Source organism: Alosa pseudoharengus, unplaced genomic scaffold, assembly GCF_046254945.1.
Source record: "Alosa pseudoharengus isolate Yale_2024_CS ecotype anadromous, Long Island Sound unplaced genomic scaffold, YU_APseudo_1.1 YU_APseudo_1.1_scf_21, whole genome shotgun sequence".
Classification (NCBI taxonomy): Eukaryota; Metazoa; Chordata; class Actinopteri; order Clupeiformes; family Clupeidae; genus Alosa; species Alosa pseudoharengus.
In genome coordinates this window covers 3,465,670-3,493,459 of record NW_027468674.1, presented here as the reverse complement: position 1 = coordinate 3,493,459, position 27,790 = coordinate 3,465,670, and the positions used below count along the sequence as shown (strand labels likewise).

At 46.8% G+C, this 27,790-nt stretch overlaps 1 protein-coding gene and 5 non-coding genes across 6 annotated transcripts; all 6 read left to right on the top strand.

Moving 5' to 3' along the window:
- LOC143137465 (transportin-2) lies at positions 1-27,014 on the top strand. Its single transcript, XM_076297662.1, has 25 exons — positions 1-118; positions 3,966-4,065; positions 5,195-5,270; positions 5,540-5,689; positions 6,534-6,640; positions 6,885-7,018; positions 7,242-7,323; positions 7,570-7,692; positions 8,926-9,044; positions 10,044-10,104; positions 12,161-12,332; positions 12,868-13,020; positions 15,095-15,320; positions 15,740-15,911; positions 16,028-16,114; positions 16,378-16,485; positions 17,122-17,280; positions 17,469-17,556; positions 17,855-17,953; positions 18,493-18,588; positions 18,928-19,003; positions 20,255-20,354; positions 20,472-20,546; positions 23,638-23,777; positions 24,933-27,014. Exons 2-24 carry the CDS (start codon positions 3,967-3,969, stop codon positions 23,743-23,745), a joined length of 2,670 nt encoding a protein of 889 aa, XP_076153777.1. The 5' UTR covers positions 1-118; position 3,966; the 3' UTR covers positions 23,746-23,777; positions 24,933-27,014.
- On the top strand, positions 6,118-6,185 carry LOC143138744 (small nucleolar RNA SNORD41). Its single transcript, XR_012990287.1, has one exon. It is a non-coding gene; the product is annotated as a small nucleolar RNA SNORD41 (small nucleolar RNA).
- On the top strand, positions 6,695-6,764 carry LOC143138747 (small nucleolar RNA SNORD41). Its single transcript, XR_012990291.1, has one exon. It is a non-coding gene; the product is annotated as a small nucleolar RNA SNORD41 (small nucleolar RNA).
- Positions 7,394-7,460, top strand: LOC143138745 (small nucleolar RNA SNORD41). Its single transcript, XR_012990288.1, has one exon. It is a non-coding gene; the product is annotated as a small nucleolar RNA SNORD41 (small nucleolar RNA).
- On the top strand, positions 9,697-9,768 carry LOC143138748 (small nucleolar RNA SNORD41). Its single transcript, XR_012990292.1, has one exon. It is a non-coding gene; the product is annotated as a small nucleolar RNA SNORD41 (small nucleolar RNA).
- On the top strand, positions 12,718-12,787 carry LOC143138746 (small nucleolar RNA SNORD41). The gene has a single exon (XR_012990290.1). It is a non-coding gene; the product is annotated as a small nucleolar RNA SNORD41 (small nucleolar RNA).
- Positions 27,015-27,790: the final 776 nt, after the last annotated feature.

Here is a 27,790-nt window from a genome sequence, read left to right as displayed (position 1 = left end):
GCCGTGCGTGAACACGAGAACTTGGCTGGAACGGCTCCACCGATTTATTATAATCATACGCACGATCCGGTTCATAAAACATTTGGTTGCTGGCCCTATAAAACAAGAACACAACAAGGTACGGATATATATGGACTTGCATTCACGTTTAAGTTGGGTGTAAAAGTTTCACTTTGCTAGCTAGCGACTAAGGCTAGCTAACAACTTGTGTTACTAGTCTCGTACCGTCTATGCTAGCAATTTAGCACACCTAGCTCGCTAGCCCATGTACTGCTGCAGGATCCGCATGCAAACAACCAAGTCCGCTATTAAGCGTGACTGTGTTGCTAATATTACTTTAGCCAGCAAGCAAATTGACTGGATAAGCTAATGTGCGTGTTTGATTTCGTTACAACGTATAAATGTAATTCTTGGAAAGTAGCAATGAGCGAAATAAGTTTGTGAGCTAACGTTGACGTTAGCTGTTTTGTAACAGTTAACGTAAACCCTTGTTAGCTAAGGAAGTTGTAAATAGATCTAAGCACAAGTTGATGGCGTTATTCAAAAATCACGCCATGTTTCGAATAGTTACGTTCAAATAATGATAGTTTCTCCAAAGTTCTTTAGTGAGAAAACTTGTTCACTTAATGGAATGTACCGTTTACGTGATGAGGCCATGTTTGGCCCGGCAAATCTTCATTGACTCGAGCCATGAACTCGTGGCCTAACGTTACCATTGCTAGCCGACATTCATGTTGTTCCGTTAGCATTCGACCTGGATTGTGTAATAGCCGACGATAGATCACCAGAAAGCTAATGTACCTCGAGTTAGTTTTCGGTGACTTTTGAAAACTCTTTCATGCTTTTCAAATCTGTTTGCCTCCCACTGTTCTGGACAAACCAGTTTTAGCAAAGTCTGTTGGCTAACTTTTCTGGCTAACTAGCTAATTGGCTAACGGTCACACCAAGCCTTTAGCCTACACATTCTCCAAAGCTAACCCAGCTAATGGCTAAATCGCATGGTCTTGGTCTTGACTTTTGTAATCGATACTGAGCGTTTCTGTGTCTCAATTTAGTGACTTAATTCAGTGATCCCTCAAGTTAATGATCTTTTAGTGTGTGTATTTATTGTTTGTTATTGTCTCACGAGTCTAGATGAACATTGTCAACGTTAAGGTCGCGGCAGGTAGCCGGCTGGCCCGGTGGGGGTAGGGGGGCCGGATTAGGCACGCTAAGCCGGGTCACCGAGAGATTTTGTTACTGGTGTATGGAGCACACATGGCCTCGTTTCCCCCTCGATCCGATTCGCCGGTCTGGCCCCGAAGCCGGCAGACTGGCGATATTTTACGAGATCGCCGAATGTTGCAGAGTTTGTGTGTCCTGGTCAAACTTTTGTGTCACAGCTCCTGGTTCGCGGGCGAGCCTCTGCATCTAGCGTCGCGATGTGCCCAGGCTGTGCATGCGTAGCCATGTGCGTTGCTGTCACTGCGTAGGTAGAAAAGCGGACATAACACGGGGCCCCTGACTAACTTTTTTCACTAGGAGCAAAGTGGCGCGCAACTGGGAATGTTAGGGGCGCAACTAGAACATTTAGGGGCACACACCGTAAATCAACATGCTAACCAAATATTCACATTTCCACTGTATTACTCATGCATACTTTCAGGCATGGAATTTCATAATTTTAGGGGCAAGGCCACTTGGCCTTCAGTTGGGCATATTTTGGTGGGGGGCACAAAGGCCACATGTCAGGGCACAAAGGCCAAAGTTAACTATACAGTAGGCTACATAAAAATGATGAGTTATATATAGCCTATTCACAGCAGTAGACTTGCATCACTGTATAAAACAGTACAAAAACATGAAACATGACATATTACATAGAACTGTAAATCACAGAACTAATTTAGATATTTACAGATATCTAGGATATTTTTAACTTTTATTTTCTATGTGAAATCATGTAGGCCTATTGAACAATTTAAGCACAGTTCAGCTTTAAGAAACTCATAGCCTATGCATGCTTAGGATTTTGTGATCATTAAGGTTACTCTAACAAACTCTTAGGCAGCTGTATATCCTCTGATTTTAATATTTTCAGATATCTAGGCAATATTTGTAACATTTATTTTGTGGCCTGTTATGAAATCATGTATTGAACAATTTGAATATACTGTGAAACCTAAAGCCCAAAGTTGGAGACATGCATGTAGACATTGCTGCAAATTTAAAAATGGATTACTCCTTGACCTTTGTGTTCGGTAAGGTCTGCTGTTTATTCTGATACATGGTTTGTCATGTATTTGAGGGGTCCCACCTTTGAAGGTTTTAGAATATCTATAAAAGCATAGATTTTAAGAAACATATTTAAGTTTCTATAACACTCAACACAACATTTTGTGAAGAGATGAATGGGTAGGGAGATGGGCACAAAATGTAATATGATTAAATTAAAGTTACCTTTCTCGCGAACCGTTTACCACAACAACTAGCAGCTAACATCGTTTAAAAGCTGAAAAAAAGCTCTTTTGTGTGATTTGATACATGTGATGAGTAGGCTACTTTGCGAGTAGGTCAGTAAAGAATGGGTGAATTTGGAGGCACTTTCTTTCTTGCTTTCTCCAGTGCGTAAAAGACTAAATTAATTTGCGCTGTGAATGCTAAGCTTAATTTGACAGGCCATAGGCTAAATAAAAATAGCTAGTTGGACGCAAAGCATAATATTGAAAGAAGGGGGCACCAAGGCCACAGTGGCCTTCAGAGGGGCATCACGGCCAACGCAAGGGGCCATGGCATGGCCGTCCGGCCGCCGTGAAATTCCCACCCTGCACACTTTGATAATAGATGCAGAAATTACTATGTGCAGTTTCAAATTCAGTGTCACATTTTATTGTGCACTTTTTTAACATGTCACTGCATACTCTCTGCTTGAGGCTGTTGTGTGTAAGACTAGTGTATTGGGTTTAAACTGCGAAGTGCCTGCACTGTCGGCAAACTTTGTGTTCCCCACAGTTCTAGGGTATCGACTGCAACATTGGCATTTCAGGAGTTCGTCTCCTTACAGTAGCCTACCTCAACCAGCTGAATTCTCTCAGCCAGTCTTCCTCGCAAATGGTGGGTTCGGGCCTTTTTCACCACATTAACCTCTGACTCTGAATCATCATCCAACTGTGACACTGTAGACTCTGGTACTAGCACACTAGCCGCAGCTTGGAAGAACGAGTCAATAGTTTGCTTGCTCAATGTTCAGACGCACGTAGCAGGTTGTGATGCCCGTCTCCTTCCCACGGACGTTTACGCGCGCTCGATTATCTCTAGGACCCTCGTCCTCCACACATTAGCCACTTACAGAGGCCATTCCCTATCCTCCTCACTCATTGGCCTGCCACAGATTACAGATTTATTGGCACGCCCCTTCCACGTTCCAACAGGGGAAGAAAAAAAAACGGGCACATTTTTGGTCGCACATGTGTGACTGGATGTAAAATTCAGTTGCACACTCTTAAATTTTGGTTGCAAAATGCCACCATAGGTCGCAGTCTGGAGTCCTGATAGCAGTTGGCTAGTAGCCGAACGCTGTAGTGGGCAAGGGCTCTTTGCTACTGTTCCACATGTCCTAATTTCTCTTCGCCGAATAATACGGTCACGATATACGGTTTGCTAGTCGCAGGACGCAGCAGTGACCCAACAGCACTTGGGCTTCTTCTTGTCTACGCTTCATTGCATTCTCTTCTCAGAATAACACCGGCACTTTTTACTATCTGTGGATAAATGGAGTATTTTGAGCTCTGTGTGTGAATGGAGCAGTTTAGAATGCAGCACTCCAGCACCCGCTATTTGTATGTGTGCACCGCAAAATGTTTTTAGAATGCAGTACTGACATGTTTCTCCCTTGTGTGTGTGTGTGTGTGTGTGTGTGTGTGTGTGTGTGTGTGTGTGTGTGTGTGTGTGTGTGTGGTGTGTGGTGTGTGTGTGTGTGTGTGCAGGATGGAATGGCAGCCAGATGAACAGGGCCTCCAGCAGGTCTTGCAGCTCTTGAAAGACTCCCAGTCCCCAAACACAGCCACACAAAGAGCAGTGCAACAAGTATCCTCCCCCTAACGTGTGTGTGTGTGTGTGTGTGTGTGTGTGTGTGTGTGTGTGTGTGTGTGTGTGTGTGTGTGTGTGTGTGTGTGTGTGTGTGTGTGTGTGTGTGTGTGTGTGTGAGGGCAAGAACCAAGTACCCTCCCCCTAACGTACGTGTGTGTGAGAGAGAGAGAGAGTGAGCAAGAACGAGGTAGTCCTTCTCCCTCCACACAGGGCCGGATTAACCATTAGGGCAACTGGGCACTTACGCATAGAGCGACCGCATTCAATTTGTTAACGCCATGTATAGATTGCAATGTAATGCAGACAAGGCTTACATGCTATGAATGACACACGTTTTGACCAGAGGCGAAGCTAAAGGTGAATATATTACTGGATCAGCAGGTAAGATGGGACGTGAGAGTGCTCGCATGGCCAGACTCACTAACCCTAAAGCACAACCAGTAGGTCACAGCAGCTTTGAGATCCACTGATGGGCTGCTTAGAATGACTTCAGTTTCTAGATGATAGCCCACACAAACGAAATTGATTTCTGTCAATTAAACCTCTTATCAGTGCAGATTTATTTATGGGTATCCTCATTTATTGTGATGTCCAAGTTGTTAGTGTTTGTGTCACGCATGCAGTGTGTGGTTTGGATGAGCCAGTCGGGCAGCTTGCCTGTCATCAGTTTAACGTTTCTGTCAAATTGCGTGAAAAACGTCCAATTAGCTGCCAGAATTAAAAAAAATGTCCTTGAGGAGAAACCCCCGATTTTGTGTAGTCTACAATTCCATCCATTAGGCTACCACATTTCAGCTTATATGCTAGTTGATCAACATTTTGCCTATTTTTCAACAGTTTTCAAACTTTCAAAATGGTAGGCTAATCCATGAATAAAACACAACAAAACATACGTATCTGTAGCTGTTAGATTGAGGGTTTATACGCTATAAACGCTGTGTGTCCTTCGTGAGAGTCAGCTTGTTGGCTTTTTTTTGTCTGATGTTGGCTGTGTGTCAATGATTTAGTGTGTGTGTGATGCCCGCTTTGTGTATGAAGCCTGTGTGTGTGTATATGTACGAATATGGGTGTGGCAGAGTGTGTGTGTTTGTATTGGTGTTGGTTCTTTCCTCAACTGGACACTTAGAAACTAGAACAACTGAACCAGTTTCCGGACTTCAACAACTACCTGATCTTCGTGCTCACCAGACTTAAAACTGAAGGTAGGGCACCTCCTATATATACATACACACACACACACACTGGAGTTCTCAGGGGCAGTAATGAATGTCTGGCACGGTCTTAAACTGAAACTTCTACCTCTCTCCTCTCTCTCTCTCCCTCTCCCCATCCTGCTCTCTCTCCCTCTCTCTCTCCCTCTCTCTCTCTCCCTCTCTTTCTCTCTCTCTCTCCCCATCCTTCTCTCCCTCCCTCTCCCTCTTTCTCTCTCTCTCTCTCTCCCCATCCTTCTCTCCCTCTCTCCCTCTCTCAGATGAGCCCACTCGTTCTCTGAGTGGTCTGATCCTAAAGAATAATGTGAAGGCCCACTACCAGAACTTCCCTCCTGCCGTGGCCGACTTCATCAAGCAGGAATGTCTCAACAGCATCGGGGACCCCTCCCCCCTCATCCGCGCCACCATCGGTGAGACGCACACACACACACAAACCCACCCACATATATATACACATATATACACACACACACACACACACACACACACACACACACACACCCACCCACCCGCATATATACACACACACACACACACACACACCCACCCACATATATACACACACACACCCACCCACATATATATATATATATATATATACACACACACACCCACATATATATATACACACACACACACATATATACACAAACACACACACACACCCACATATTGTAGGAACAGACTTATATGGGAGACACCTTTAAGGCCAGAATTTCTTACTACAATATACACACACACATATACACACACACTAATACATGCCATGCGCACACCGGTATTGGTAGCACACACTCGGTTTGACCGAGTGGTGATATGATTGTGTGTGTGTGTGTCTCTGGAGATGATGTAGAAATCACTGCTGACTGTTAGTGATGGTTGTAGTATTCATACTGGCTGATCCAGAGTCCCTTCACTACTCTGTGTGTGTGTGTGTGTGTGTGTGTGTGGGGTGCATTGCTTGTGGGTTGCTGTGTGTTGTCAGTGGAATGAACAGTGAAAGGACAGGAATACACTCAACAAGTGCACAACTGACTATCTTTCCTCCTCGTCTCCCCCCTCTCCCTCCATCCATCCACCCCCCCACTCTCTCCCTCTCTTTCTCCCTCCATCCATCCACCCCCCCACTCTCTCCCTCTCTTTCTCCCTCCATCCATCCACCCCCCCACTCTCTCCCTCTTTTTCTCTCTCCCTCCATCCACCCCCCCACTCTCTCCCTCTCTTTCTCTCTCCCTCCATCTCTGTGTGGTCCAGGCATCCTGATCACCACCATCGCATCCAAAGGGGAGCTGCAGACGTGGCCTGAACTGCTTCCCCAGCTCTGCACCCTGCTCAACTCTGAGGACTACAACACCTGCGAGGTACACCTGTGTGTGTGTGTGTGTGGGTAAATGCATTTTAATTGGCCACTTGCTTTGGAGGTGACGACAACTTCCTTCCTTGACTGTCTGTGATGCTTTGAAGTATTCATACTGTCTGATCCTGGCCTTTCACACACGACTCATTCTCACCTTGTTGGAAAAGGCTTTGATGAGGTCATTAAAAATCTCTCTCTCTCTCTCTCTCTCTCCTCTCTCTCTCGCTCTCTCTCTCTCTCTCTCCCAGGGTTCGTTTGGAGCGCTGCAGAAGATCTGTGAGGACTCTTCTGAGCTGCTGGACAGTGATGCCCTCAACCGGCCGCTCAACATCATGATTCCCAAGTTCCTACAGTTCTTCAAGCACTGCAGCCCCAAGATCAGGTGTGTGTGTGCGATGCGATCAACTGACCGCTCAATATCATGATCCCTAACTTCCAAGATTGTGTGCGTGTGTGTGTGTGAAAGTCCTGTAACAGTTGTGGAGGTGATGACTGATGTGTCCTCAGTGTGTGTGTGTGCATGCGCGTGTGCGTGCGCGTCTCCCTTTCCTTACTAACTAGTGTGTGTGTGTGTGTTTGTGTTTGTTGGTCTCTTCCCCTCTCAGGTCTCATGCCATTGCCTGTGTGAATCAGTTCATCATTGGCAGAGCACAGGCTCTGATGGACAACATTGACACCTTCATAGAGGTGAGAGAACACACACACACACACACACACACACACACACACACACAGTGGAGTGTGAAGCCTTGTTTCTCTGGAGATGATGTAGAAATCACTGCTGACTTTTAATGATGGTTTAGTATTCATACTGGCTGATCCAGAGACACCGTCAGTGTCTGTCTCTCTGTGTCCGTGTCTGTCTGTGTCCGTGTCAGTGTGCGTTAAGACGGTGTGTAAGTCCTATAATGTCGTTGTCCCCCTCCTGTGCAGAGCCTGTTTGCGCTGGCCACAGACGAGGACTCGGAGGTCAGGAAGAACGTGTGTCGGGCGCTTGTCATGCTGCTGGAGGTCCGCATCGACCGCCTCATACCGCACATGCACAGCATCATCCAGGTGAGCCAGCCAATCAGCACCCTCCTCACTGCCCTGTGCCTGCACATGGGCCAATCAGCATGCCCCTTACTGCACATTGGCCAATAATGGGTCTATCCATTTGTATCGGAAATCCCCCGCCCGAGTTGGAAAGTGTAAATCTCGTGATGTTTCACCGAGACACGCCCCCTTTAGGCCGAGCTGAATGTACGAGTTGAAAACAAAGATGGCTGCCCCCATAATTCCTGAAGTTGAGATGTATTTGTACTGTGTTGGTCGATTTAATGTCGATTTTAAATGCTCATACACTGCTTTAATCCGGTCACCAATTTATGCATTGCCTGGTCTTGCTGTGTGTGCAATACAATGTAACATTTTGTTTTCGAACTGGTTTGCTAAAGAGGCTAATGTAGCTAACAATAACAAGCCTGCTACGGCTAGCCGACTACTGCTAGCCGACTACTGCTAGCCGACCGCCCATCGTGGCTCGAAAAAAACACGATGGCGCACGCACAGCACTTGTTGAAATTAAAATTGTAAGTGTGATGAATCTGGAATATGAATGCAAGTGTAAATCCTCCCGTAGTCTGTTTAGATGAGACACACGCTCTCGTGTTCTAGTGTAAATCATCCCGTAGTCTGTTTAGATGAGACACAAGCTCTCGTGTTCTAGGCAAGCGCCCTGGTGGCGTCATTGTTCTTTCCCACAAAGACGAACTGGAACGCTAAAGTGCTACAAGCCAGGCAATTATGTCATGTTCTAGCAGTGCGAGCCAAACAGATTGTGACGTGAGTACGGCCCTTACTGCGCTGCTCTTCCACGTCAGCCAACACACATGCCCAGTAGTGAGCACACATGCCCAGTAGTGAGCACACATGCCCAGTAGTGAACACACATGCCCAGTAGTGAACACACATGCCCAGTAGTGAGGGTGTTTTGTACAACACACATGCCCAGTAGTGAGGGTGTTTTGTACAACACACATGCCCAGTAGTGAGGGTGTTTTGTACAACACACATGCCCAGTAGTGAGGGTGTTTTGTAATGCGATCACTTCACTAGTGTGTTTTGTACAACATCCCTCTAATGGAATGCAACCAGAAACGGTCATAAAACAGGGTTTGCGCAGGGTCTTAAACGTCAATCATAATCAGATATGAATTGAAGGCCTGAAAAAGGCTTAAATACATTCCGATGTTCTGCACTAGGTCTTAAGTGTGTTGTGTGTGTGTGTGTGTGTGTGTGTGTGTGTAGTACATGCTGCAGCGTACCCAGGACCCTGATGAGAACGTGTCGCTGGAGGCGTGTGAGTTCTGGCTCACGCTGGCGGAACAGCCCATCTGCAAAGACGCACTCGCAGGACACCTCGCACAGTAAGTAGTGTGTGTGTGTGTGTGTGTGTGTGTGTGTGTGTGTGTGTGTGTGTGTGTGTGTAGAGTGTGTGTGTGTGTGTGTGTGTGTGTGTGTGTGTGTGCTGATGTGCTCTCTGTACACCTAGTGCTGTGTGTGTGTGTGTGTGTGTGTGTGTGTGTGTGTGTGTGCGCTGATGTGCTCTCTGTACACCTAGTGGTGTGTGTGTGTGTGTGTGTGTGTGTGTGTGTGTGTGTGTGTGTGTGTGTGTGCTGATGTGCTCTCTGTACACCTAGTGCTGTGTGTGTGTTGATGTGCTCTCTGTACACCTAGTGCTGTGTGTGTGTTGATGTGCTCTCTGTACACCTAGTGCTGTGTGTGTGTTGATGTGCTCTCTGTACACCTAGTGCTGTGTGTGTGCTGATGTGCTCTCTGTACACCTAGTGCTGTGTGTGTGTTGATGTGCTCTCTGTACACCTAGTGCTGTGTGTGTGTTGATGTGCTCTCTGTACACCTAGTGCTGTGTGTGTGTTGATGTGCTCTCTGTACACCTAGTGCTGTGTGTGTGTTGATGTGCTCTCTGTACACCTAGTGCTGTTTGTGTGGTGTGTGTGTGTGTGAGAAGGTGCTCTCTGGACACCTGGTGCAGTGAGGTAGGTGTGTGTGTGTGTGTCTCTGGAGATGATGTAGAACTCACTGAGCTGAGACTATCACTGATGGTTTTAGTATTCATACTGCCTGATCCAGAGACCCTGCTCTACTGTGTGTGTGTGTGTGTGTGTGTGTGTGGAGCGGTGTGATTGGGACTGTAGTGAAAAATATGTACACCATGTAGTGTATGCATACGTATGGATCTACATGTATCTCTTAACGTATGGATCTGTGGTGTTCTATATCTGTGTATGGTGTCTTATGATGGTGCGCTGCGTAGTTGCTTGAAAACACATGGCCCCTGTGTGTGGGTCTGTAGCCGAGATGGAGTGTGTGTGTGTGTTAAGCTGACCGTTGTGTCTCCTCTCCAGACTAACGCCCATACTGGTCAACGGTATGAAGTATTCGGAGATCGACATCATCTTACTCAAGGTTTGTGTGTGTGTGTGTGTGGAGATCGACATCATCTTACTCAAGGTTTGTGTGTGTGGAGATCGACATCATCTTACTCAAGGTGTGTGTTAGGGTGGTCCTTATATGGGGTAAAAAAAAAATTTGGGGAAATGTTCAACTCTCACCCCCTAAATGTGTTAGGATATCAATAAAAACACACTGTGCAAAATTTTAAATTGTTCCTACAATATCTAGAGGTAGCTCAAGGCCTTTGAATATTTCCAGAATCGCTCATTTTTACAGAAATTGTACCTTATAAGAACGCACAACAAAATAAAATGCAATATTATTTGTTGGTCAGACTATAATAAGGTGAATAGCAATAATAAACAATGTCAATTCAATCAATAGCCTAATGAAATAAACAATGAAAATGAGGGGGGGGGGGAAGCAATAATAAACACTAATGTCCATTCAATCAATAATATAAAAACAACAACATGGTAAGACTACATTAAAGAGAATATCAATAATAAACAACAATGTCAAATTAATCAATAGCCTAATGGAAATAAAACAATATTTTACAAACCATAACGCATAAGAAGCGCTTAATGCCCTAAGTGCCTCTCTTACCCAAAACTATCACAGGAACGGAGAGCACTGGGCAACTCATTCCACCAACATGGAACCACTGAGGAAAAGAGTCTTGAATTTGACCTAGCATTTATGACTGGTCGACACAACAGACGCTCATCAGAAGACCGCAGTGTGCGGTTGGGGATGTATATCTTGATCATTGAATTAAAATAACAAGGAGCAAATCCAGGCAGTGTCCAAGGCCAAAGGTCAAAGTGAGAGACTTAAATTGTATCATATTGCACAGTTGTACACCCAGGACGTCCTTTTTCTCTTTGAGCCAGAAGAAAGTCTCCATCTTCTGGATTCTTGAGAAGAATGAGTGCATCTTGATGTGCGATATCAAACAGGTCTCCCAACTGGTCTATGAAGGCCTCTACATTGCACTGCTGAGTCTCAGAAGTTATCTTGGTGTTTTTCTTCTGCCACTTGTCGTGAAGTGTTTCCAGTTGTTTTATGGCATGATGTTGGGGACGAACAGGAATCCTAGCCTTGTCCTAGAATACCAAGACTTCTTTGATCACCGCTGTTGCACTTTCATTAAGTTTTTTTTTCAATGTTTTATGGTGATATTACAACAAACATAAAACCTGCTTCTTGGAGGGTAACTTCGTTCCAGTTATTTCAGTCTCTTCTGATCCAAGTAACCATATAGCGGATTTGCTTCGTGTTGCTTCAGCCATTGTCTCAGTGTATATTGTCTATTGTGCTTCATTCACATTGATGCTTTGAAAGACATATCACAACTAAAACAGGAGTTGCTATGAATTGCTCACAACAGCATATTATTGGGAAATACCGGAATCAGCAGATGAGATCAGCAAATCAGCATTGCAAATTTGCATGGACAATATGGAATTCCCATTTCAATGTGGTCACCAATAATCAATACACATTGTCATTGACTGCATTGGCAAATAAGTCCATTGCTGCCATAAGCATATATTATTAAACAATTATACATGCTAGCACAATGTATCACAAAATACGCAAAAAATCCTAAATATGCATACTGCACAGTATGTGTTAAACTTCAAAGGTCTTGAGCAACCTCTAAATATTGATCGATATTGATAAAATTTTGCCCAATTATTTTTTTTATTTATTCAAACATATTGGTGGGGTGAGAGCATGAACTTTCAAAAGTTGAAAAATCAGGACCACCCTAGTGTGTGTGTGTGTGTGTGTGTGTGTGTGTCCTGTTGTGGAGATGACTGATTGATTGTTTTGTCTTGAGTGTCTGTGATGTGCTAAATGTATCAGCTGCTGATCCAATACTCAGGGGTGTGTGTGTGTGTGTGTGTGTGTGTGTGTGTGTGTGTGCTTCTGTTCTCAATTAGAATTCTATCACTCTGCAGCCACCATGCTGAAGTGGAGGAGGACGAGGTGGTGTGTGTGTGTGTGTGTGTGTTTCTGTTCTCGATGAAAACGTTGTTCCCTCTCTCTGCTGTGTCAGGGCGACGTGGAGGAGGATGAGGCCGTACCGGACAGCGAGCAGGACATCAAGCCTCGTTTCCACAAGTCCCGCACGGTCACTCTGCAGCACGAGGGGGGGGAGGGAGAGGAGGGAGAGGACATCGACGATGACGACGACGACGATGACGACACACTCTCCGACTGGAACCTACGTTAGTCTTGCGCACACACACACACACACACACACACACACACATGCACTAGTGATGATACACCAAATGGAACCTATGTTAGTCACAAACACACACACACACATGCACATGCACTAGTAATGACACACCAAATGGAACCTATGGTAGTCACAAACACACACACACACACACACACACACATGCACAAGCAATGACACACCAAATGGAACCTATGTTAGTCACAAACACACACACACACATGCACAAGTAATGACACTCTCCAAATGGAACCTACGTGAGTCTCGCACACACACACACTGAGCAATCCTTTCTCCCTTTTGCTGTAAACTGTGTGTGCGTGTGTGTGGAGATAAATAGGTAAATGTGTTTTAATTGGCCAGTTGCTTTGGATGTGACGACAACCTTCCTTCCTTGAGTGTCCGTGATGCTTGAAGTATTCATACTGTCTGATCCTGGCCTTTCACACACCACTCGTGTTCACCTTGGTGGAAAAGGCTTTGATGAGGTCATTAAAAACGTCTCTCTCCGTGGGCAGGGAAGTGTTCTGCGGCCGCTCTGGACGTTCTGGCTAACGTGTTCCGTGACGACCTGTTGCCCCACCTGCTGCCCCTGCTGAAGGGCCTGCTGTTCCACCCCGACTGGGTCATCAAGGAGTCCGGCATCCTGGTGCTCGGAGCCATCGCAGAGGGTGAGGAGACATGCGCACGCACACACGCACACGCACACGCACGCACACACACACACACACACACACACACACACACACACACACCTCTTACTGAGCTGTTCCACCCCGACTGGGTCATCAAGTCCGGCATCCTGGTGCGTGCGTGCGTGTGTGTGTGTGTGTGTGTGTTTATCTGAATAGCTGCCTGGCTTAGGCTATTAATCTGGCTTGACCAAATGTGTGCCAAAAGTTTTTTTTAGAGGACATTTATATATGTGTGTGTGTGTGTGTGTGTATTTTAAGGGGAAATTACAGTGTTTCCTCTAGGATTTTTTTAAGCAGTGGGGGCAGGCCCCCCCCCCCACCGTCCCACGGAACTGACAACTGACACTTCGCTGCAACACAAACAATTATATGTATTAACCTCTATTCACACACAATGAGGCATTATTTTCAGTTGTGATTGAGCTGTATATTTGGAGAATCTACAACAGGTCTGCACAATGAATTTTGAAAGGCAACTGCGACTATTGTACGTTTGCCCCATTTCTGATACCGTGGGGGAAGAAAATGAAGCCGTGGGGGGCCGCCACTACCAAATCAACATAGAGCAAACACTGGGTTTGTGTGTGTGTGTTGACCCAGTTCAGATCCCTAGCGTGACTAAGTTGATCCTCCACCTATTGTCTGACACGCACACACACCCCTACTATGAACATTTTGTTTAAAGTCTCTTTGCTCATAGTGAGGTATACACAAGAAAGCTGACTGATTCCTACTCCAACATGGATACACAAAAAGTAGTGTCCTTAAAGAGCAAATAAAAACTCCCCCTTGATCCGCTATCGGTGGGATAAAAAGTAGGGTTGGGCCATGTCCCCTTAATTGGCATTTGGCGATTTGTACTGTAAAACATCGCGATGAACGATAATGCCGATTTGTAAACACTAATTACCATATGTCTATACAGAAATAAATGTATAATTTTCTACACAAAATGACACAACCTACAGTTACACAGCATATTATATTTATATATATATATATATAAATGGCCTGATGAAAGTGGACAGCTAAGAGACACGGGCTACCAAAGTGTGCAAGACCTGCTTCAGTGAAATCCTCGTAAAAGATGGACAGAGAACCAATCTGAACACTTGCGTGTGAACCAACCAGCAGAATATTCCACATGGCCAGCCTTCGCTGGGCCTAGCAAACAAGCTACATAGGACTACTATAGCGGTCACTCATCTAAAATCTTCAGTAGGCTAATCTGTAGGCTAGTAACCTCATGGGCTACATATCCCATTCCACGTTCTTATTGGCCATGCCGACTAGAGGAGTGGCTGTGGAAGTGAGAGGCTGTGATCGCCAGTCCAGGCGGCCGGATGGTGCAGCAAACGACTTGTACAAATAACGCATCCCGATGTCCACTCCGCTGCTGTCTGGGGCTTTTGCCAAATGAAATACAAGCCTTACGGTGAAAGATAAGTGTAAGTATATATATACTCTTTTGATCCCGTGAGGGGGAATTTGGTCTCTGCATTTATCCCAATCTGTGAATTAGTGAAACACATTCAGCACTGAACACACAGTGAGGTGGAGATGTTCTGGTCCTATAACTAACGAAAGATTGTGTCTTTTAACGCGGTTGAGAAGAACGCATTTGGCGCTTCAGTGCTGTAGCCTCGGAAAACTATTACAGCTGTATGTGACAATCAGCAAGAATTTCCTCTGGTCATAATAATAATAATAATAATAATTATTATTCATTAGAACTATTTTCTGCTAAAGCATTACTTATTTTAAATTCAATGTATGTTGTAGTGCAAGACTTATTAAGTCAATAACAACCGTAGACAGTGTTGGCTGTATGCAGGACATAAGATGCTGCTGGTCACTCGCCCTCCTCTCCTCTCTAGGCTGCTGGTCACTCACCCTCTTCTCGTCTCCTCTCTAGGCTGCTGGTCACCATCCTCTCGTCTCTAGGCTGCTGGTCACTCGCCCTCCTCTCCTCTCTAGGCTGCTGGTCACTCACCCTCTCGTCTCGTCTCTAGGCTGCTGGTCACTCACTCTCCTCTCCTGTGGTCTCCAGGCTGTATGCAGGGTATGATCGCGTACCTGCCCGAGCTGATCCCCCACCTGGTGCAGTGCCTGTCGGATAAGAAGGCGCTGGTGCGCTCCATCGCCTGCTGGACGCTGAGCCGCTACGCCCACTGGGTGGTCAGCCAGCCGCCCGACCAGTACCTGAAGCCCCTGATGACCGAGCTGCTCAAACGCATCCTCGACGGCAACAAGAGGGTGCAGGAGGCCGCCTGCAGGTGTGTGTGTGTGTGTGTGTGTGTGTGTGTGTGTGTGTGTGTGTGTGTGTGTGTGTGTGTGTGTGTGTGTGTGTGTGTGTGTGTGTGTGTGTGTGTGTGTGTGTGTGTGTGTGTGTGTGTGTGTGTGTGTGTGTGTGTGTTGTGGAGATGATGACAACATTGTAGCGTGACTGTTGATGCTTCATAACTCATGATCTCCCTCTCCCCCCCCCCCCCCCACCCCTCTCTCTCGCTCTCTCCCTCCCTCTCTCCTTCTCTCTCTCTCTCCTTCCCTCTCTCTGTTTCTCCGTCTCTCTCTCTCCCCCCCCCTCTCTCTCCCCCTCTCTCTCTCTCTTTTTCTCTCTCCTTCTCTGTCTCTCTCTCTTCCCACCCCCCCTCTCTCTCCCCCCCCCCCCCCCGCCCCCCCGCCCCTCTCTCAGTGCGTTTGCTACGCTGGAGGAGGAGGCCTGCACGGAGCTGGTTCCCTATCTGGCCTTCATCCTGGACACGCTGGTGTTCGCCTTCAGCAAGTACCAGCACAAGAACCTGCTCATCCTCTACGACGCCATAGGAACCCTCGCAGACTCCGTCGGACATCACCTCAACCAGCCGGTACACACACACACACACCCTCTATGACGTCATTGGAACCCTCGCAGACACAGTCGGACATCACCTTGTGCACACACACACACACACGCTCACACACACTCACTCTTCTGTTTCAGGAGTACATCCAGAAGCTGATGCCCCCCCTCATTCAGAAATGGAACGAGCTGAAGGACGAGGACAAGGACCTATTCCCCCTGCTAGAGGTGTGTGTGTGTGTAATAATAAAATTAGGTATCGTGTCATTTAATTTCCGGCTATTGCGATATTTTTGTAGTATTGGTGCACCGGGCGACACTAGTCTGGCTGTATCTCTAAACGCGTGTTTCTCTGTGTTGACTCTAGTGTGTGTGTGTGTGTGTGTGTGTGTGTGTCTGGGTGCATCTCTAAATGCGTATCTCTGTGTTAACTCTAGTGTGTGTGTGTGTGTGTGCGTCTCTAAATGCGTATCTCTGTGTTGACTTTGTAGTGTCTGTCGTCGGTGGCAACAGCGCTGCAGAGTGGATTCCTGCCGTACTGTGAGCCTGTGTACCAACGCTGCGTCACTCTGGTGCAGAAGACCCTCGCTCAGGCCATGGTGAGACACACACACACACACACACACACACACACACACACACACACACATGTCACTCTGGTGCAGAAGACCCTCGCTCAGGCCATGGTGAGACACACACACACACACACACACGTCACTCTGGTGCAGAAGACCCTCGCTCAGGCCATGGTGAGACACACACACACACACACACACACACACACACGTCACTCTGGTCCAGAAGACTCTCGCTCAGGCCATGGTGAGACACACACACACACGTCACTCTGGTCCAGAAGACTCTCGCTCAGGCCATGGTGAGACACACACACACACACACTCTAACCAGTCCATGTTACTGGTGCCTGATCTTAGTCACATATGTAATGAGCATTACTAACAGACATTCAAAACCTGAATGTGTGTGAGGACACCAATGCTCTGAGCTTGTGGCTGTTTGTGTCAGAGGGAGTGTGTGCACACGCACGCACGCACCCTCTGGCGCACGCACGCGCACACACACACACACACACACACACACACACACACACTCACTCCCTCTGAGACACGCGCAATACACTGACCAGAACAAGGTGCTGGATAAGGGCTTCAAGACTGTAGTGTTGGGTCTGTTTATGTTAACCTGTGTGTGTGTGTGTGTGTGTGTGTGTGCAGATGTACACTCAGCACCCTGATCAGTACGAGGCGCCGGATAAGGACTTCATGATCGTGGCTTTGGACCTGCTCAGCGGATTGGCCGAGGGCTTGGGAGGACACGTGGAGCAGCTGGTCGCCCGTAGCAACATCATGACCCTGCTCTTCCAGTGCATGCAGGTACGCAGCCAATCAGAATGCTCCAGGGAGCCGCTGGCCAATCAGAATGCTCCAGGGAGCCGCTGGCCAATCAGATCAGCTCTGTTAGCCGTCACTCAGATGGTCAGCTACTCCTGCTGGTAATTGTATTTGTAACAGTTTGTGTGTGTGTGTGTGTGTGTGTGTGTGTGTGTGTGTGTGTGTTTTAGGACAGTATGCCAGAGGTCAGACAGAGCTCTTTCGCACTGCTTGGAGATCTGACCAAAGCCTGCTTCCCCCATGTCAAGCCCTGCATTGGTGAGTGTGTGTGTGGATGTTTGTGCCACTGAAAACAGTGTGTGTGTCTGAGAGAAGAGTATTTGTTCCTTGAGCAGTTTTCTATTCTAATTGACAATACTGAAGGATCTACTAGAACTCATGACCCAAAGTGCCATATACTCAAGACTGCATCAGTCTGATTATTTTCTCCCTCTCCCTCCCCCTGTGTATGCCTGTGTGTGTGTCTCTGTGTGCCTGTGCGCGTGACTGTGTATGCCTGTGTGTGTGTCTGTGTGTGCCTGTGTGTGTGTCTGCGTATGTGTGTGTGTCTCCTCAGCTGAGTTCATGCCCATCCTGGGCCTCAATCTGAACCCAGAGTTCATCTCTGTGTGTAACAATGCCACGTGGGCCATTGGGGAGATCGCCATGCAGATGGGTAAGGACGCACACACACACACACACACACACACACTAAACAGTGAGTAAACATACATTCTGTACCTCACAGACACACTCTCAACATCCATCTACCCACCAGTCTACCTACCCCAGAGTCCAGTCCTCTCTTCCTCTCCTCCTCTCCTCCTCTCTTTATCTCTCCCTCTCCTCTCTTCTTCTCTTCCTCTCCTTCTCTCTTCCTCTCTCCCTCTCTTCCTCTCCTCCTCACTCTGTCTCTCTTCCTTTCTTTCTCTCTCCCTCTCTTCCTCTTCCGCTCTCCTCCTCTCCTCCTCTCTTCCTCTCCTCCTCTCTTCCTCTCTCCTCCTCTTCCCCAGAGCCCAGTCCTCTCTCCCTCTCCTCCTTTCCTCCTCTCCTCCTCTGTTAGTGTGTGTGGTCAAAGCTAAGTTGACTCCAGACTAAAGTGTGTGTGTCTGAGGTCAAAGCTAAGTTGACTCCAGACTAACGTGTGTGTGTGTGTGTGTGTGTCTGAGGTCAAAGCTAAGTTGACTCCAGACTAACGTGTGTGTGTGTGTTCAGGAGCGGAGATGCAGCCCTATGTGGCGCTGGTCCTTAATAACCTGGTGGAGATCATCAACAGACCCAACACCCCCAAAACCCTGCTGGAGAATACAGGTGTGTATGTACACACACACACACACACACACACACACACACACACACACACACACACACACACACACACACTTATTTTCAATCCCACAAATATGATCATTGACAACAGACATTCAAAAACTGAAACTATCTGTGGATCTCAATGATCTGAATGTGTGGAGGGATTGTTTCATGTGACGTTAGTAGAGATTGGCTGACTGGTTATTATGTCCAACATGATTGGCTGACTGGTTATTATGTCCAACATGATTGGCTGAGGGGTTATTATGTCCAACATGATTGGCTGACTGGTTATTATGTCCAACATGATTGGCTGACGGGTTATTGTGTCTACCACAGCCATCACGATTGGCCGGCTGGGCTACGTGTGTCCACAGGAAGTTGCTCCCGTGTTGCCCCAGTTCATCCAGCCCTGGTGAGTAGGACACACACACACACACACACAGAGAGAGCCACAGATGTGATGAGCATCATTTACAGACATTCGAAACTGGCTGCATGACTGGAGACTGTGGTGGGTTGAAGGTGTGTGTGTGCTGAGTTACATCTTTTGTCTCTGAACTCTGTGTTGAGCTGAGTTATATAGATCTCTGAACCCTGTGTGTGTGTGTTGAGCTGAGTTATATAGATCTCTGAACCCTGTGTGTGTGTGTTGAGCTGAGTTATATAGATCTCTGAACTCTGTGTGTGTGTTGAGCTGAGTTATATAGATCTCTGAACCCTGTGTGTGTGTGTTGAGCTGAGTTATATAGATCTCTGAACTCTGTGTGTGTGTTGAGCTGAGTTATATAGATCTCTGAACTCTGTGTGTGTGTTGAGCTGAGTTATATAGATCTCTGAACTCTGTGTGTGTGTTGAGCTGAGTTATATAGATCTCTGAACTCTGTGTGTGTGTTGAGCTGAGTTATATAGATCTCTGAACTCTGTGTGTGTGTTGAGCTGAGTTATATAGATCTCTGAACTCTGTGTGTGTGTTGAGCTGAGTTATATAGATCTCTGAACTCTGTGTGTGTGTTGAGCTGAGTTATATAGATCTCTGAACTCTGTGTGTGTGTTGAGCTGAGTTATATAGATCTCTGAACTCTGTGTGTGTGTTGAGCTGAGTTATATAGATCTCTGAACCCTGTGTGTGTGTTGAGCTGAGTTATATAGATCTCTGAACTCTGTGTGTGTGTTGAGCTGAGTTATATAGATCTCTGAACTCTGTGTGTGTGTTGAGCTGAGTTATATAGATCTCTGAACTCTGTGTGTGTGTTGAGCTGAGTTATATAGATCTCTGAACCCTGTGTGTGTGTTGAGCTGAGTTATATAGATCTCTGAACCCTGTGTGTGTGTTGAGCTGAGTTATATAGATCTCTGAACTCTGTGTGTGTTGAGCTGAGTTATATAGATCTCTGAACTCTGTGTGTGTGTTGAGCTGAGTTATATAGATCTCTGAACCCTGTGTGTGTGTGTTGAGCTGAGTTATATAGATCTCTGAACTCTGTGTGTGTTGAGCTGAGTTATATAGATCTCTGAACTCTGTGTGTGTGTTGAGCTGAGTTATATAGATCTCTGAACCCTGTGTGTGTGTGTTGAGCTGAGTTATATAGATCTCTGAACCCTGTGTGTGTGTGTTGAGCTGAGTTATATAGATCTCTGAACTCTGTGTGTGTTGATTTTGCAGGTGCTCGTCCTTGAGGAATATCCGTGACAACGAGGAGAAAGACTCGGCATTCCGCGGAATCTGCATGATGATTGGTGTCAATCCAGGCGGCGTGGTCCAGGTGTGTGTGTGTGTGTGTGTGAAACTGGATCAGGAAGGATGTGGTCTTGGCATGTATTACAGGTCCAACAATTGGGTGTTGAGTACTTGAATAACGTTGGTTTGTGTGTGTGTGCAGGACTTTATCTTCTTCTGCGATGCAGTGGCATCGTGGGTCAGTCCAAAAGATGACTTGAGAGACATGTTCTATAAGGTAAACACTAGCTTAAAATTGTGTGTGTGTGTAATGTAGAACTGGTTTTGTATAGAATTTGAACTTTGCAAAGATGTGTATGGATATTTCATAAATGCCATGTGACTCACCTGCAATTCATTGTCTTGGCTTTAAGGACCAGGGCCCTGTAACTCGTAAATCATAATGATCCGGGTGTAACTGTAACTTTTCGAAAGTCACGCGTAAGATGCGCCGGAACTTAGAACTGTAACTCGAAAGAGAAACAATCGTAAATGTTGTGGTAACTAGGGAATCTGCGTCCACTCCGTTTCTCCCTGACAACGACTGATGAATTTCGCTGCCACTGTTCAAGCTGCTCTTTACGGCTGAGGATAATGAAATAATTGGCCCTGGGGTAGAGAGGAATAAAAACATTTTATTCTCAAGCTGACGAACACAACGAGATGTTCTAGAAAGATTTGGGACGTGAAAACAGAAGAAGTAAACACTTTAAATAGCTGGATGATTAGGAGCAATGAGGACAATCAATGGCAGGAAACAAATGCTTGCTAAAGTAACGAGGTGAAGAGAATGCAAGAGGGCTGGCATGAATGCAGGCGACAGTCATAGGTAGGTTATCCTAGGTTGTTCACTTACGACAGCATTACATGTGGTCTGAAGCACAAGGATTAAAGTTCTCCGTCGTAGGACGGATTTCCGTCAATTTGATTTTAGAAATGTCATATTTGAGATCGATGCAGATCCGATGAGAAAAAAAAAATAGAAGGGGGGGGGGGGAGAACTATCACCTTTGCTTTTCCTTTTTTAAGGCAACTACAAATATTAAGTCCGATGAATTAATGTGTGTGATGGTAAATGTTTAAAGACCTAATAGTGTTCTTGAGAACTTTCTGTGTCTCAATCAGTGACCGCTCAAGAAGATAGCCTACGTCAGCCATGAGTTTCGCTTTGTTTATGTTGTAGCTACACACTTGTCTCGGGCGTTTGCTAAAAAAATAAAAAAAGAACACGTATGGAGGACTATAACGGTCTAAAAGTTGGATTATAGTGACACATTAGAGACAGCTGATGAGGTTGGCCAATCCTTTTTTGGATATGATATTGTGAGCTCTATGTGCGAATTCGGAGAAGAAGCGTAGGCTGTGTTCTTTCCGTGCATCAATGTAGACAATTTCTTACTATCGCGAACTCTTGTCAGGGGAGGTCATTCATTTTGGGTGTCACCTATGACTTGAACAGATAGCCTGCTATGCCACCCAATGTAGGCTACTATTATTGTTACAGTTTTTAATCAATGCAACTAACATTATGTGTAAAGCGACGCAATATGAACCGTAGCCTATGCAATTTATTATCCCGTCTGTTATGACATGTACAACAATGTTTTTCACAATTTGCGACGGAAGGTTTTGACTGAGCGTGTTAGCATAAAAAAAATAATAATATCACTGTCATCATCGCGAACTGTTGAGTAAGGGGGTCAGTCTGTTTGTGACGCACAGACAGCCTTGTAGCCTATTTTGCTTAGGCCTCACTTTTAACGACAGTAGGTTGTGAGTGTATGTTGACAAAAAATAACCATACAATTAAAATAGTCAACTTAAAACTTTGCTATAAAATATTATTAATTTATAGCACAAAACCATAACCAGTAGGCCTACCAGAACCTTGCATATTAGCGTCATGATTTGTGTGCGTCTATTTGGCAAGGCCACTAGCTGTCATGGATGCGTTGTTGCTAAAGGAAGGCAAGGCAGGTGTCAAAAGTTAAAAAATAAATGGAGATGGGCAGCTGTTGGAAACGGGGGAGAACTAACAAGCCATGGTGTAAAGAAATTAAAGTGCCAGGGGTTTGCTTTTGCGCGGTTCGCTGCAAGAAAATTGTTTATGGATGCAATAGGAAAACGTTTTAGCACGCCACCAATCAGAAGACCGCCATAAGGTTAACGTTCGTGCACTTCAGGACATCTTCCCTACCTGGTGCAACTAGCCACCACGACAGAGGTAGGCTACGTTTATCTATGGCTGACCGTTTTTACGTTTAGAAAGTAGGCTACGCATGTTCTTTCATAGTGCAACACGACCTGTCCCTCACCATATCGCAACCTCTTGTCAACCTTATACAATCTGTTGCTGAAGACAAAAGCACCGTCTCCAGATTGTCATCAAATGCGCAGACCTCCTGCATGAGCACACACAGACTGAGAGACTGCTCATTGGAAAACTGAGTTGTCTGTAAAACTCAAAATTACCATGTTTTCATTAAATGCGGATGAGGCAACAAATGGAAATATGAACAATATCTAGAATGTTCTGATTCGTTACTTTGATGAGGAAATGGGAAGTCTTCCAAACTTGATTTTATAGATTTTACTTGGTGTTGAATTGCATATTAACAAGAAAAAAATCTCCCCTTTAAACACTTTTGGCCTGAAGTAATTAAATAAGAGTGTGTTAAAGCCTTTCTACAATATTGCTGCAGTAGAAAAGAACAGCAATGGCTAATCAGCAATGGTCAGGGATGGTACTAAAATATATTTTTGTTCATCAGGAAAACTCAATCTCAATCAAGAACATTCAATTCGCCTTATTCACATGGCGGCCATTGGCGGCTAAAACGAGGCTACAGGGTACACAAACCATAGGATTGTTATGTTCTATGCATTCACCTGTAGGTGGCATTAATTAGTAAGTGTTCCCTGTAGCCTCGTTTTGGTTTAAACAATGGCCGCCGTGTGAATAAGGCGAATACTCCCTTTTGCTGTTTGCATCTTTTTGTACATTAAAAACCAATAGGTCGCGACCGCAAAAGGGGTGCTATCTCTATAGGTAGACATGAACAACGTATGACTTATGGCCTGAAAAAAGTTCAGTCAAACGATTTTTTTTCACTTTAATCCCTGGAAGCAGTTGTATTTCTTTTCTTAAGTTACGTTACACGTAGACTTGCGAATCATTTGAGTTACAAGCGTATCTTTTTACGATATGTGTAAGGTCTACAAGCAGCTAACGTGTGCTTTGAGGTACAGGGCCCAGGTCGGTGAGAACTCTGCGCGTGTGTGTGTGTGCGCATGCGTACACACTCTCTCACTGTCTCTCTCGTTCCCAGATTCTGCACGGTTTTAAGGATCAGGTCGGGGAGGAGAATTGGCAGCAGTTCTCAGAGCAGTTTCCACCACTACTGAAGGAGCGGCTGTCCACCTGCTACGGCGTCTAGCACACACTCCAGACACACGGCACGCCTGAGAGGTAATTACGACGTCTAACACACACACACACACACACACACACACACAATGCACGCCTGAGAGGTAATTACGGCGTCTAACACACACACACACACGGCACGCCTGAGAGGTAATTACGGCGTCTAACACACACACACACACACACACACACACACACACGGCACGCCTGAGAGGTAATTACAGTGTCTAGCACACACACACACACACACACACACACACACACACACGGCACGCCTGAGAAGTAACTACGGCGTCTAACACACACACACACACACACACACACACACACACACGGCACGCCTGAGAGGTAATTACGGCGTCTAACACACACACACACACACACACACACACACACACACGGCACGCCTGAGAGGTAATTACGGCGTCTAACACACACACACACACACACACACACACACACACACACGGCACGCCTGAGAGGTAATTACGGCGTCTAACACACACACACACACACACACACACACACACACACACGGCACGCCTGAGAGGTAATTACGGCGTCTAACACACACACACACACACACACACACACACACACACGGCACGCCTGAGAGGTAATTACGGCGTCTAACACACACACACACACACACACACACACACACACGGCACGCCTGAGAGGTAATTACGGCGTCTAACACACACACACACACACACACACACACACACACACACACACGGCACGCCTGAGAGGTAATTACGGCGTCTAACACACACACACACACACACACACACACGGCACGCCTGAGAGGTAATTACGGCGTCTAACACACACACACACACACACACACACACACACACACACACACACACACACACACACACACACACGCCACGCCTGAGAGGTAATTACGGCGTCTAACACACACACACACACACACACACACACACACACACACACACACACACGGCACGCCTGAGAGGTAATTACGGCGTCTAACACACACACACACACACACACACACACACACACACACACTCCAGACACACTGAGCCTGAGTGGTAACTGTGTGTGTAGGACATAGTGGCTTTAAATAACTTGTGTGTGTTCATTTGTCTGTCTGTCTGAGTGTGTGTCCATGGTGCAACGTGCTCTAAATAATTGTACTAAAGTGTGTGTGTGTGTTTGCTCCTGTAGGGCCACTTGCAGAAGGATGCTCCTCCATGTCTGTGCTCAGCTTCCCTGACCGAGGGAGAGGGATTGTGACGTCGCCACACACACACACACACACACACACGTGCGCATACATACATGCATACACGCACGCACACACACACACACATAACCTCTCTGATGCGTGTGTGTGTCTGTAAGGGGAGGGGGGCGGAGTCTTGTTGTAATGACGACACTGGGTTGGGTAAATGACGACATGGGAACGGGCGAGGGCTCCTGATTGGCTCTCAGTTCTCCATATGGGTTAGAGGGGGTGTGGCCTCTGCCAAGGGGTTAAGGTGGGTGGGAGGGCATGCAGGCAATTATCCTTCCAGCCATAGCCACACACACACACACACACACACAATGTACTCAGGCGTGTGTGTGTGTCATTCACTAGTCAATAACATGCCGCGCTATTGGCTGGACTGTAGAGCCAAAAATCCTTTAGCGCCCCCCACTGGCGGGCTTTAGGTATTCCACAACCTCAGATGCTCCTACAGGTGTCTTGTGTTTTCTTTTGGTAAAGGGGAGGGAGGGAGGGCAGCTAGCTCCACTCATCTCTGTGCCGCTCAGTCGCTCGTGGCCCATATCCTGCAGGTAGCCGCTTCCCACCGGGGTCCACTCGGGCACGCTTCCCACTCGGGCCTGGTTCCGGGGTCCACTGCTGTTCGTGACTTCACACCCCCCCCCCCTTTAACTCATGTAATCCTCCTGTGGTCAGTGCTCGGCTCAGCGCGTGCACATCACTCCTCCAGCCTGCAGGGGGCGATCTAGACTGTCTTCTCTGCAGTCATGCTGTTAGATGCATTGTCAGTCACCCCCCCACCCCACCCCCTGTTGCCTAGGAAACCTGTGACGAGTCCCTTCCCCTTGGCCATGCTGTGGGCAGGGGCCCAGAGAGGAAATGAGGAAATGAGCATAGTCATAGCGACTGTTACCGTAGCAATGCACAGGTGATGAGTGGTATCCAAGGGAGACCCATCCGTGGTTCAGAGCCAAGGTGTGTGTGTGTGTGTAAGCGCATTTGGGCTTTGGTAGTGGTTGTCCGCAGGTTTAGATCATTCTCCTCCGATGTGATGTGTGTAGCTCTGAGTACTAGTGGGCGGGTAAATGCTGAGGTAGCGTGTGTGTGTGTGTGTGTGTGTGTGTGAGAGAGATTGAGCTCTGATGACCTGGTCAGGCCCTCCGTCTGCATGAGGGGTCGGATGGCAACACTCTAAACATGGTGAAGTCACAATGCAAACCCATACTGTAGTTAACCACAATCAACTCGCTGCTGCTGCTTTTTAAAGATGTATCTATGGACTAAATCATCACAATAAGGCATCAATAAGATGGTTCCAGAATGTTTTGTTTCATTTTTTTCTTTGTTTTTTAAAAATGCACTTTTTTTCTCTTTTTAAGGAATTTCAGTTCTCCCCCCGTAGACACATGTAGCCTAGATTCCTAACTAGTCTCCGTTCACACAATTCAGTAGGGAATTGGGATAATAGAACCGTTTAGGGAATCTCTTTCCGAAACTTAGACAGTATCCAACACGGAGATGAGATGTTCTCCAGGATGGCTTCAGGGTTCTTCACCCCCGTGATCTAGTAATGAGCAACCTTAACTCCTGACTGCATCTGGTTTGTTCATCTGTGAAGCAAACACAAAGAACAAATATTGTCCTAAAAGAACTGATGTTCCTTAGTAGAACGTTGAGGTTCTAGGAGAGGATCTGGTGCCAAGGAGTGTGCTGGAGCACCACAGTGCTGGGGCCTCTAGAACAGGCGAGGTGTGGTTCTAGGAGTGTGGGTGAGGACATGAGGGTGCTGTTGGGCTTAGACTAGTCCTGCTCTGGGAAGGATGGGTGGGGTCAGAGGTCAGAGTTTACTCAGAGGTCAGATGGTGTCTCCACTTCCACGCCTGCTACTCCATCTCCATCTCCGCTTTTGAGATCCGCTTCTGCTGTGGCTCTTCCACTCTCTGTTTTGGTAAACCAGTTCAGAGGCTCTGCAGCTAATCCAGTTCAGAGGCTCTGCAGCTAATCCAGTTCAGAGGCTCTGCAGCTAATCCAGCTAATCCCCCCCCCCCCCCCCCCCCCCCGACCCAATCTCTGTGTGCCGGACGGTGCACATCATACGGATGGGTGCCACACCAAGGGCTTCTCATGAAGGCTGCAGTTGGGCTATCTGGCCTCTAGGGGCCGCCGTACTTCACACTTTCGTTTAGCCGCCGCTGCTCACTGGAGCTGGATAGTGGACACTTGACTCTTTTTGTGGTTAGTCGCTGTTTGAGCTTCGCCAGCAGGGCGTGTGGGCGTGCGGGAAGTGTGGTTAGTCGCTGTTTGAGCTTCGCCAGCAGGGCGTGTGGGCGTGCGGGAAGTGTGGTTAGTCGCTGTTTGAGCTTCGCCAGCAGGGCGTGTGGGCGTGCGGGAAGTGTGGTTAGTCGCTGTTTGAGCGGCACTCTTCCTCCTGGTGGCTTCAGGCGAGGGGTTGCCCCTGTAGACCACGTGCTACACTTTTCTAGGCAGCTTTCATGTTCAGGACAACACCAGGTGGGTGGCGGCAGGTGTGGGAGGGGAGACCTCTCGTCTGAAGGGCTGTTTGATGACCTGTGGGGATTCAGGAAACCCTTAGAGTGGCGGGGGGGGGGGGGGTATAGAGCTGGTAGCATCGTGCATCTCTCTCTCATTACTGTTGAAGACGTGACTCCCCCAACACAGAACCAGGAGAGCTTGCACCTCATGAAATATGAAATGAGATTTTTGTTTTCCTTCCCTACATGTTGACGATTTTTTTTCTCCCCCTTTTAAAAGCGAAATGCAGAAAATGTTTATTTTTCATTTCTTTGTTAATTTT

Bases quoted from the DNA above. Each gene is read 5' to 3' on its own strand.
- LOC143137465 (XM_076297662.1), top strand. From the start codon at position 3,967: ATGGAATGGCAGCCAGATGAACAGGGCCTCCAGCAGGTCTTGCAGCTC. The intron at 7,693-8,925 runs GTGAGCCAGCCA...GTGTGTGTGTAG, and splicing joins ACATGCACAGCATCATCCAG to TACATGCTGCAGCGTACCCA. The intron at 9,045-10,043 runs GTAAGTAGTGTG...TCTCCTCTCCAG, and splicing joins CTCGCAGGACACCTCGCACA to ACTAACGCCCATACTGGTCA.